Source organism: Lithobates pipiens, unplaced genomic scaffold, assembly GCF_037356315.1.
Source record: "Lithobates pipiens isolate NorthernLeopardFrog02 unplaced genomic scaffold, aLitPip1_a1.2 Scaffold_319, whole genome shotgun sequence".
NCBI classification, from domain to species: domain Eukaryota; kingdom Metazoa; phylum Chordata; class Amphibia; order Anura; family Ranidae; genus Lithobates; species Lithobates pipiens.
Genome location: NW_027507794.1, coordinates 30,623 through 42,937, shown reverse-complemented (window position 1 = coordinate 42,937; position 12,315 = coordinate 30,623). Strand labels below are relative to the sequence as shown.

Sequence of the window (12,315 nt, the reverse complement as noted above, 5' to 3'; positions counted from 1 at the left end):
ATATATGTGTGTGTGTGTCCCCAATCTATTGCCTTGGGGTCCCATGATCTTCTCCTATTGCCCGGGGGCCCCATGAGTTGTCAGTCAACCCCTGAGGGGCAGCACCCCCCTAGTTTGCATGCGGGGATGTATGCAGTTTGTATGATTCTCTCTCTCCCCCCCCCAAAGCTACATGATTAGAGCCTGAGGCTCCAATTGACTTGAAAAAATTTGGGCTCGCAGGGCACTGCACCCTGAACCCACCCACTTGTGACAATAGTGAATCAATATTTGTTATCATCTTCCAGCTTCTCCTCCCGGCCAATCAGGACAGGAGACGGATCGGATTGGCCCAGGAGGAGAAGCCGGTGAAGCCACAGATGGTCTGGGGGGGGGGGGGACCTGCTATGGAGGGACTGAGTGCGCGGGGGGGGGCAGACTTGTTTGCTGTCACCCCAAAAAAAATGTTTAAAAAATTGTAGCACCAGCCGCCACTGATCACAACTAAAATGAAGCAGAAAACAAATAAAGATTCATGAAATATTTACATTTTAGGTAAATGTAAAAAAATCAAAATGTAACAATAACAAATATTATCCAAGAGAATATGAGCCACTGACGCCGCCATGACCTCTTATGGTTTGGATGTACGCGGTGCTGCACTATATAGATTTAAAAAAATAAAAATAAAAAGGGGAAGGAGGATCTGATAGAGCTCAGGGCCATCCATCAGTTATCACAAGGTGGAGAAGATTTATAATTGACAAATCTCCCATATTGCTCCTCATCTTACTTTTCTGGGTTATATGGATGGGCATGAGGGCTCTGAAGGTCCCACCGCTGACATTCCCTCCCCGTCTCCGTCCAATCCAGCGAGCCGCGGTAATCTTCACCGTTACAATTCAGACACACAGCTGTGAAATACAAGATGGTGTCAGGTAGGCGTGCTCACAACATTCTTATGTGGTACAAACCATCAGAAGGAAGAATTTCCTCCGACACCATTACTGAAACTGATCCCCCACTTTGCTCTCACCCACTCCTCACACCCCCACCCGGCTCTCACCCACTCCTCACACTCCCACCCGGCTTTCAACCCCCCTTCCCCCCCCCAATCACCCAGCTCTCAACCCCTCCTCACTCCCCCACCCGGCTCTAATCTTCCTCACACCCCCATCCGCTCTCACTCCCTCTTCACAGACCCCACCACTGACTTACACCTGCTCTCAGCTGCTCTCACACCCCCCCCACCCAGCTCTCACCCAATCCTCACACCCCCACCCGGCTTTCAACCCCCCCCACCCCCCAATCACCCGGCTCTCAACCCCCCCCCCCCCCAATCACCCGGCTCTCAACCCCTCCTCACTCCCCCACCCGGCTCTAATCTTCCTCACACCATCTTTGCAGACCCCACCCCTGCCTTACACCTGCTCTCATGCCCTCCGCACACCCCTTCACCCCCCCACCCAGCTCACCACATCCTCACCCCCCACCCCCCAACCGGCACCAACCTTCCTCACACCCCCATAGACCCCACCCCCACCTTACACCTGCTATCACCCGCTCTCACACCCTCCGCACAACCCTCACCCAGTTCTAATCCGCCTTACACCCCCATCCGCTCTCACTCCCTCTTCACAGACCCCACCCCTGCTCTCATCCCCTCCTCACCCCCCCCCCCCACATCTGCTCGCACTCCCTTGTCACAGGCCCACCCCCTGCTCTCACTCCCCCCCCCCCCACCTGTCTCTCCCCCTCTTCACACCCTACCCGCTCTCACCCTCTTCACACTTCTTGATTCCGCAGGATTGGTATCTCACGTTCTTGTCGGTGGTGTAGCACCAGGGACTCACATCCTTGTCTGGGTTACGGCAATAATTCTCATCCAGCCCATTCTGAGCATTGGGAAAGTATCTGCACAAAGTAATGAAACATCAATCAAAAGTTTTATAAGGGGAGGAGCATAAACTGAAAAAAAAATAAAAATAAAAAAAAATGATGGAGGGGGGAGGGGGAGGTGAGTTGGGTAGCCAGCAGGGGTAGGGACCATAGACAGACAAAGAGGGAGAGATGTAGAGGGAGGGGAGGAGCCAGAGGAGAGGGAAGAGGCACCAAAAAGCTGCATATAGAGGGGAGGAACACAACATACATGGGGAGGAGTCACGGAGGCGAAGGGCTGCACTATATAGGGGGGCTAAGCCACACAAGGAGGGACAAAAAAAAATGACAAAAATCAGCATACTGAGGGGAGGGGCTAGATATATATAGGGGAGGAGCCACACAAATTGCACACTAAAAAGGGAGGAGCTAGATGTAGGTAGGGAAGGAGCTGCTGGGGGGGGGGGGGGGGGGGTGAGATGTAGATTGGGAGGAGCCACACAGAGGTGAGGAACAAGAGGCCCAAAGAAGCCACACCCTGAGGGGAGGGGCGACCTCTCCAGACACCGGAGTAGAACGGTCACTCACTTGTGTTCATGCGGAAATTTTCGTTTCCAGTGTTGGCAGGTTTTCCCTTTCACAGTATGAGAGGCCATTCCACGATATGTCGACCCATCCCCCACCACACATTCCCGAACATAATCTGGAGTAATGAATGAATAGAAATTAATACATAGTACAAATATTAAGCGGTGCCCCCCCCCCTTCCAACGGCACAAGGCAAATGGCGCCCTCTACCTACCACGCATGGCAAACGGCGCCCTCTACCCACCACGCATGGCAAACGGCGCCCTCTACCCACCACGCATGGCAAACGGCGCCCTCTACCCACCACGCATGGCAAACGGCGCCCTCTACCCACCACGCATGGCAAACGGCGCCCTCTACCCACCACGCATGGCAAACGGCGCCCTCTACCCACCACGCATGGCAAGCGGCGCCCTCTACCCACCACGCATGGCAAGCGGCGCCCTCTACCCACCACGCATGGCAAGCGGCGCCCTCTACCCATAACACAAAAAGGCAAGTTACCCTTTTTCTGGTAGACATCATAATTGACATTCTTGGTCATGGTGACGAGGAGGGAATTCTGTGTCCACGGCAGAAGGCGGCAGCTGAGAGTCTTCAGGTTGTAATCGAACGACCTGCAACAAGCGGGAAACACATTAGTACGGTAGATAGGACCCAACCAGTCTTCCTCCAAGAACCATCTAATGACTCCTAATGGACCCACATATCTCCCCCACAGCCCAAGCAGATAAATGATAAGAGCATTATATGAAGACCAGCAGAGAATCTCAGTACACCGGACAGAATATATGGAAGACAAGAGTGGTCAACAGAATTTATTTCTACACACTTTTCATGCCTTTCCCACACCCTGATTGGGGGTGGGGGGGAGGGGTTGTATAGAAGGAACATTCCTGCACTAAGCGCCCCTTTTCCATGCCTAGACCGGGGGGTATAGCGGGAACCCAGTTGTATGAGCACCTCATTTAACAAATACTGAGAATGGGGGTACATCAGGCACCTACCTGTACCCAGTAACACCCCCTCCCCCATCTCATTTCCATATAGACACTGGGTACTGTGGACACCTACCTGGTGCCTGCACCCTCTTCCCATACACTGACAAAACAAGGGCATGGTGAACATTTCCCTGCATCCCTTCTTTCCAAACAAGAATGGAGGGTAAAACAAGATACCCACACCCAGCACCCACTGCCCATAGACTTGCGGGTACACCAGGCACCTACCTACACCCCTCTTGCTAAAGCCTAACAGACTGGGGGGGGTTTACAATATGCTCCTATCTGGGCCCCCCCCCTTTTAAGATAATTGATAGACTGGGGGGGGGGGTACAGTGGGAACCTACCTGCACCTAGCACCCCCTCCCCATACATAAATCGGATAGGGCTACGACAGCCACCTACCTGTACCCCCCCCCCTTCCTATACATCGACGGGGGGAGGTAGGGGCTTGCCGATACTCCCCAGTTTGTCAATGTATAGGAAGGGGGGGTGCGGGTAGGTGGCTGTTGTACCCCTATCCTGTATGTATGGGAAGGGGGTGCTAGGTGCAGGTAGGTTCCCACTGTACCCCCCCTTCCCATACATAAACAGGATAGAACAGCCACCTACCTGCATCCCCCTTCTTATACAGCGACAAACTGGGGAGTATCAGCATGCCCCTATCTGGACCCCCCCCCCCTTTACAATAATTGATAGACTGGGGGTACAGTGAGAACCTACCTGCAGTCTATCAATTATTGTAAAGGGGGAGCAGATGGGGGGGGGGGGGGGAGGTAGGGGCATGCTGATACTCCCCAATCTGCCCCTCCTCCTTTACAATAATTGATAGACTGCAGGTAGGTTCTCACTGTACCCCCAGTCTAGCAACTATTGTAAAGGGGGGGCAGGTAAGGGCATGCTGATACTCCCCAGTTTACAGCAGGCACCTACCTACACCCTCTTTCTAAAGCCTGACAGACTGGGGGGGGGTTACAATGGGCACCTATCTGGCCCCCCCTTTTACGATAATTGATAGACTAGGGGGTACAGTGGGAACCTACCTGCAAATAGCACCCCCTCTCCATACATAAATCAGATAGGGGTACAACAGCCACCTACCTGCACCCCCCCCCCTTCCTATACATCAACAAACATGGGGGGGTAGGGTCATGTTGATACACCCCAGTTTGTCGATGCATAGGAAGGGGGGTGCCGGTAGGTGGCTGTTTTACCCCTATCCTGTTTATGTATGGGAAGGGGGTGCTAGGTGGGGGGTACAGTGGGAACCTAACCTGCACCTACCACCCCCTTCCCATACATTAACAGGATAGGGGTACAACAGCCACCTAAATGCACCCCCCCCTTCCTATACATAGACAAACTGGGGAGTATCAGCATGCCCCCTACCGGCCCCCCATTTCTACACACTGGCAGACTTGGCATTACAGAAGGCACCTAACCCTTCCAAGCACCATCTTCTTCTGCACCAAAAGAATGGGGGTACAGTGGCCACCTACCAGCACCAACCTCTCATACACTAAGAATGGGTGTTCAAAAGGCATCTATACGCACTCAACACCCCCTTCCTATACACCATTGATCTGCAATTAGTGGACCTCCAGCTGTTGCAAAACTACAAGTCCCATCATGCCTCTGAGTGTCATGCTTGTGAATGTCAGAGTCTTGCTATGCCTCATGGGACTTGTAGTTCTGCAACAGCTGGAGGTCCGCTAATTGCATATCCCTGCTCTACACTGATAAAAACGGGGGTACGGTGGGCACCTACCTGCAGTCCAGCAACTCAGAACATTTCTTGGCACACACATGAACGTCTCCTTTGATCTCCTCCTTGACGTTTTCCTCGTTGGGGTGCACCAGCTCTGTGGCTTTGGATCGCTGATAGTCGTTGATCGGGCTGCGCAGAGCTGAGAGAAACACAGAAAACCCCGGAGGAGAGGAAGTGGAAAACCCAAAAATTAAAAATTTCTATAGAAACCACCCAGGTTCTTAATGCATCTAGACAGGAAATAGCTGCAAAAAGGCTGCAGAAGATTCACAACCCTTACACTCACCGGCCACTTTATTAGGTACACCTTGCTAGTCCCGGGTTGGACCCCCTTTTGCCTTCATTCTTGGTGGCAGAGATACAACAAGGTGTTGGAAACGTTCTTCAGAGATTTTGCTCCATAGTGACATGATAACATTAAACAGTCGCTGCAGATTTGTCGGCTGCACATCCATGATGCCAATCTCCCATTTCACCACATCCCAAAGGTGCTCTATTGGATGAGATGTGGGGAGTGTGGAGGCCATTGGAGGACAGGGACCTCATTGCCCAGTGGTGAGATGATCGGAGCTTTGTGACATGGGGCATTATCCTGCTGGGAGGAGCCATCAGAAGATGGGGACACTGTAGTCATAAAGGGATGGACATGGTCACCAACAATACTCAGGGGGGCCGTGGTGATTAAACCATCAATTGGTACTAAGGGGCCCAAAGTGTGCCAAGAAAATACCCCCCCACATCATTACACCCCCACCACCAGCCTGAACCGGTGATACCCCATCCCCCACACCATTACACCCCCACCACCAGCCTGAACCGGTGATACAAGGCAGGATGGATCCATGCGCCAAATTCTGACCCCACCATCTAAATGTCGCAGCTGAAATCCAGACTCATCAGACCAGGCAACGTTTTTCCAATCATCTATTGTCCAATTTTGGTGATCCTGTGCCAATTGTAGCCTCAGTTTCCTATTTTTAGCCGTCAGGAGTGGCACCCGATGAGGGCTTCTGCTGCTGTAGCCCATCTGCTTCAAGGTTGGATGTGTTGTGCGTTCAGAGATGGTATTCTGCATACATGGGGTGTAACGAGAGGTTATTTGAGTGACTGTCGCCTTTCTATCATCTGGAACCAGTCTACCTATTCTCCTCTGACATCAACAAGGCATTTTCCTCCACACAACTGCCGCTCACTGGATATTTTCTCCTTTTCCCACCATTCTCTGTAAACCCCAAGAGATGGTTGTGTGTGAAAATCCCAGAAATACTCAGACCGGCCCGTCTGCCACCAACAACCTACGCCACGTCCAAAGCCACTTCAATCCCCTTTATTCCCCATTCTGAGGCTCAGTTTGAACTTCAACAAGTTGTCTTCACCATGTCTAGATGCCTAAATTGCAGTTGCTGCTGTGTGATTGGCCGATTACCAATTTGTGTTACCGAGCAACTGAACAGGTGTACCTAAAAAGTGGGCAGTGAGAGTAGATCAAAGCAAAGTGAAATGATAGATATATATATATATATACACACATACACACACACACACACATATTTTATATATATATTTTAAAATAATTATATATAAATAAAATAATAATAATATATAAATAATATTATTATTTATATATAATTACATTTTTTTTTAGAATATATATATAAATAAAATATAAATAAAAATGTAATTATATATAAATAATATTATTTATATATTATTATAAAAAAAATATATATATATATATATATATATATATATATATAAATAAATAATAATATTATATAAATAATAATATTTATAGTTATTTATATATTATTAAAATAATAATAATAATAAATAATATCATAATATTTTTAATATAATATATATTTTATTATTTTTAAAATAATAATAATAATAATAATAATAATAATAAATGATACAGAGAAAACAAAATGCCATCCATTTTGGTTTACCTTCTTCTACATACCTGTAACCACCAAGGAGATGGTGAGCAGAGCGCAAAGTTCGGTCAGCATGTTGGCGGTTTGCGGTTTGGGATCCGGTTGTCCAGCAGAAGTTGATGATGTGCAACCCACGCTGCCTCCTTTCCCCAAATATTTGTCCAGATAACAGATTAACCCGATGATGTGTCAGCAGAGCAGCTGGCGATTTGACAAAAAAATAAATAAAAAATTTAATAATAATAATAAATAAATAAATAATAAACGTATATTTAATTATATTAATAAAAAAATAAAAAATAAACCAACATGACACACCGGACTCATTGGCCAGATACACGCCAGCTTCACCTTACCCCCGTCTGGCCAGGAACAGGTTACACAATTGGTTAATATCTAATCTTGTTGCCTCAGGCCATGCGGAATGGGGGGCCCCTAAGGGACAAGGACAGCAAGGCATCTGCCGGGGTGGGAGGGGGCGACGCTGCTCTCAGAATTAGGAAAAAAAAAAAAAAAAGACCATTACCAGAGAATGCGGACACATCCCGGCAATGCTGGGGGTTGTAGTCCAGCTAGATAACAAATGGGACAGGGCAGTGTAGCAGTTGGGTGCTGAACTGGTTAACGATCGCTGTCAACACAAGGCTATTCTGGTAAAAAGGCTTATGACCCAATTCTGATCCAGGACCGCAGAAAAACAAATCATTCCGGTCACAGGCTGACCGGCGGCCAAACGCCAGAAAGAGGAAACCGCCCAGAAATGATCCGAAATAAATAAATAAAATTAAAAAATGTGGGTGTAAATTTAGGGAAATTCCAAAAAGTGCAGCAAACAAGTTCTATGGAAACAAGGAGGGTCCATTCAGACATTACGGTGATTCCGCGCTGCCGCGCATGCGCTAATGTGTGCTGCGGAAAAGTTGTGCTACCAACGTGCTACGGTGCACCAATGGGTCACTTTACCCAGGTCAAATGGGGTACATCCACAAACCATGGGGGGGGCTGGGAAGGTACATTGGACTTTTAAAATTAAAAGGGGACACAACGCACCACCAACAACGGTTAATGCACAAAACTACAACACAATAATACGAACCTAGCCGGACAGGAAAGGTAGTTACTATGTATAAATGATATACACACCATGCAGGTCTCACATGTTCTGCATCGCCCACATGTCCAGATAACGGCCGCAGACCAGAACAGACCAGCTGGGGAGATGAGAAACACATTGTGCAACCACGGAAAACACAACCTGACTGCAGCCCTGACCAATATCCGCTGGAGGACCCATCTGTACAACATCTGCCGCTGGATGTACTACACCAGGGATAGCCAACTTACTATATATAGTGAGAAGCAAGGGCAGCCCTGACACCACACATAATATTCAATGAATGCAATGCTACAGAAAGCGGTCACAGACTGCAGGCGCGCTGCGGGAGAGCGTCACAGACTGCAGGCGCGCTGCGGGAGAGCGTCACAGACTGCAGGCGCGCTGCGGGAGAGCGTCACAGACTGCAGGCGCTCTGCGGGAGAGCGTCACAGACTGCAGGCGCGCTGCGGGAGAGCGTCACAGACTGCAGGCGCGCTGCGGGAGAGCGTCACAGACTGCAGGCGCTCTGCGGGAGAGCGTCACAGACTGCAGGCGCTCTGCGGGAGAGCGTCACAGACTGCAGGCGCTCTGCGGGAGAGCGTCACAGACTGCAGGCGCTCTGCGGGAGAGCGTCACAGACTGCAGGCGCTCTGCGGGAGAGCGTCACAGCGTCACAGACTGGAGAGGGTCAGGGACCGGAGACACAGTACAGAAGAGGGTCCGAGACCTCAGGCTCGCTGCGGGAGAGGGTCCGAGAAGCAAGGGCAGCCCCTGACACCACCAAAGGGGCCACACATAATATTCAATGAATGCAATGCTACAGAAAGCGGTCACAGACTGCAGGCGCTCTACGGGAGAGCGTCACAGCGTCACAGACTGGAGAGGGTCAGGGACCAGAGACACAGTACAGAAGAGGGTCCGAGACCTCAGGCTCGCTGCGGGAGAGGGTACGAGACCTCAGGCGCGCTGCAGGAGGAGATCGTCAGAGACCGCAGGCGCGCTGAGGGAGGAGAGCGCCAGAGACCGCAGGCGCGCTGAGGGAGGAGAGCGCCAGAGACCGCAGGCGCGCTGAGGGAGGAGAGCGCCAGAGACCGCAGATACTGTGGGAGATGGTGGAGATTAGACACCTTACAGGAGACTGTTAGAGAATGAGATCGCTGATATGTCATCTCTAGAAGTCCCTGTTTCCTCCTCGGTCCGCTCCCCACCCCGATATGCTTTGATACTTTGTATCAGTTTGTATTTCTTCCCCTGAGATCCATCAGAAAAGATCAGACAGAGAAGAGGGGGAGGTGAGAGAAAGTCTAATAAAGTGAATTATGAAAGAAGAAATGAGCCGATCGATCGGGAGACCTCTGATCTGCCCATGTGTGCCCCCCATACCTCGCACCTCGCTCCTCTCGGGTTCCGGAGACAATAAAGTATTTTGTTTGTTTGTATCTCTCCAGCTGGTCGGAGGGGGAGGGGCCGAGGATCATCTCCAGCTGTGTCCAGCGGATCAGGTGACCGGGGGGAGGAAAGGGTTAAATCCGGAGGGGGTCTGCCAATCAGAGCGCAGCCACCTCCACAGGGATCAATAACAGTACGCAATATTAGGTGTGCACCCCCCCCCCCCCCAGCAATCCCGATCTAAACCCCTCACTATAATGATCAGTGTGCACCCCCCTTCCCCCAGCAACAATAATTCATACCCCCCCCCCATACACCCCAATCCTCAGTGCACCTCCTATTCAAAATGAAGTGTGCACCCCTTATCAATCCTCAGTGCACCCCTCCTAATCAATAATCGGTGAAGACCCCGCACATCAATCCCCAGTGCACCCCCAATCAAAATTTATTTCGCACCCCCCCCTAAACACCCCCCCCCCAGAACAATATTTTTTTGTGCACCCCCTACCCCGCCACCGAGCCCGAGTGCACCCATCCCAATCAATAATCAGTGTGCACCCTCACATCAATCCGTGCACCCCTAATCAAAATACATTCCCCCCCCCCCCCCGCAACCATTAATCAATATGTGTACTACCCCACCCACTAGGAACAAAAATTATTGTGCACCCCTCACCAATCCTCAGTGCACCCCCTATTAATATTCAGTATGCACCCCCTCCCACCCGAATCCTCCCACGGATTAGTGTGCACCCCCTCCACCAATTCTCAATGCACCCCCGCCCAAACAATAAACAGTGTACACCCCCACATTTATCTTCAGTGCACCCCTTATTCAAAATTGTATTTGAACCCCTAATCCATCCTCAGTACACCCCAACCTAATCAATAATTCAGTGTGCACCCCACATCAATCCTCAGTGCACCCCACATCAATCCTCAGTGCAACCCACATCAATCCTCAGTGCACCGCAATCGAAATTAAGTTTGCACCCCCAACCCAAATCAGTTGTTTGTGCACCCCCCCTTTCCCCCAGGAACGATAATTCATACCCACCCCACCACCGACCTTCAGTGCACCCCTACCAATCGATAATCACTATGCACCCCCCCATATTGATCTTTAGAGCACCCTCTATCCAGAATTAGCTGTGCACCCCTCATCAATCCTCTTTGCCCCCCCAATCAATAATCAGTGTTCGCCCCCTCCTCCCTCATCAATTCACGGTGAACCCACAATAAAAAAATGATTTTGCACCCCCTAATCAGTAATATGTCCACCCACCCCCCCTTCCCCAAGGAACAATCTTTAGTGTGCACCCCCCCCAGCACACACAGATCATCATGTGCACCCCTACAAATCAATAATCAGTTTGCACCCCACATCAATGCGCAGTGCACCCCCAATCAATAATCAATTTGTGCACCCCCTTCCCCCCAAGGACAATAATTAGTGTGTACACCCCCCCCATCATCAGTGCACTACTACCAATCAACAATCAGCGTGTACCCCCCATATTAATCCTCAGTGCACCCCAATCAATAATCATACTCTTCCCATTAATATTTAGTGTGCACCCCCCCATCAATAATCAGTGTGCACCTCACTGTGTGACCTCTATTGGGGTGTACGGTGCCCCTCTGCTGATATTTGACCTGTATTGGGGTGAGTTTATTAAGGTGAGTATTGTGACCCCCCCCCTCTGTCGGAAAGCAACCTGTATTGGGGTAAGTATGGTGACCCCATTGTGCCCCTCCACTGGGAAGTGACCTCTATTGAGGTGAGCATTGTAACCTGGGTGTGCCCCTCCACTGGGAAGTGACCTATATTGAGGTGAGCATTGTAACCTGGGTGTGACCCTCCACTGGGAAGTGACCTATATTGAGGTGAGCATTGTAACCCGGTGTGACCCTCCACTGGGAAGTGACCTGTATTGGGGTGAGTATTGTGACCCTTCAGTGTCTTCTGTTGGGAAGTGACCCACATTGAGGTGAGTATGGTGACCCTGTTTTACCCCCACCACTGGGAGGTGAGCAGTATTGGGGTGAGTATTATGCCCCTCTGTGACCCACATTCGGATAAGTATTGCAACCTCTCAGTGCCCTCTGCTGGGAAGTGACCCATACTGGTGTAAGCATTGTGACCCCACTGTGCCCCTCCACTGGGAAGTGACCCACACTGGGGTAAGTATTGTGACCCAGAAGTGACCCATACTGGGGTAAGTATTGTAACCCCACTGTACCCCTCCACTGGGAAGTGACCCACACTGGGGTAAGTATTGTGACCCAGAAGTGACCCGTACTGGGGTAAGTATTGTAACCCCACTGTACCCCTCCACTGGGAAGTGACCCACACTGGGGTAAGTATTGTGACCCATAAGTGACCCATTCTGGGGTAAGTATTGTGACCCACTGTGCCCCTCCACAGGGAAGTGACCCATACTTGGTTAAGTATTGTGACCCCACTGTGCCCCTCCACTGGGAAGTGACCCATACTGGGGTAAGTATTGTGACTCCACTGTGCCCCTCCACAGGGAAGTGACCCATACTTGGTTAAGTATTGTGACCCCACTGTGCCCCTCCACTGGGAAGTGACCCATACTAGGGTAAATATTGTGACCCCACTGTGTCCCTCCACTGGGAAGTGACCCACACCGGGGTAAGTATTGTGACTCCACT

At 50.4% G+C, this 12,315-nt stretch overlaps 1 protein-coding gene across 1 annotated transcript; it reads right to left on the bottom strand.

Annotated features, from left to right (window-relative positions):
* Positions 1–772: 772 nt before the first annotated feature.
* Positions 773–9,730, bottom strand: LOC143955141 (hepatocyte growth factor-like protein; the record flags this gene model as incomplete). The annotated part of the gene is given in 7 exon segments (XM_077465230.1): positions 773–893; positions 1,760–1,893; positions 2,446–2,560; positions 2,950–3,062; positions 5,215–5,353; positions 7,178–7,352; positions 9,631–9,730. Coding segments are annotated over 6 exon segments (671 nt in total), but the record flags the coding sequence as incomplete, so codon positions are not given.
* Positions 9,731–12,315: the final 2,585 nt, after the last annotated feature.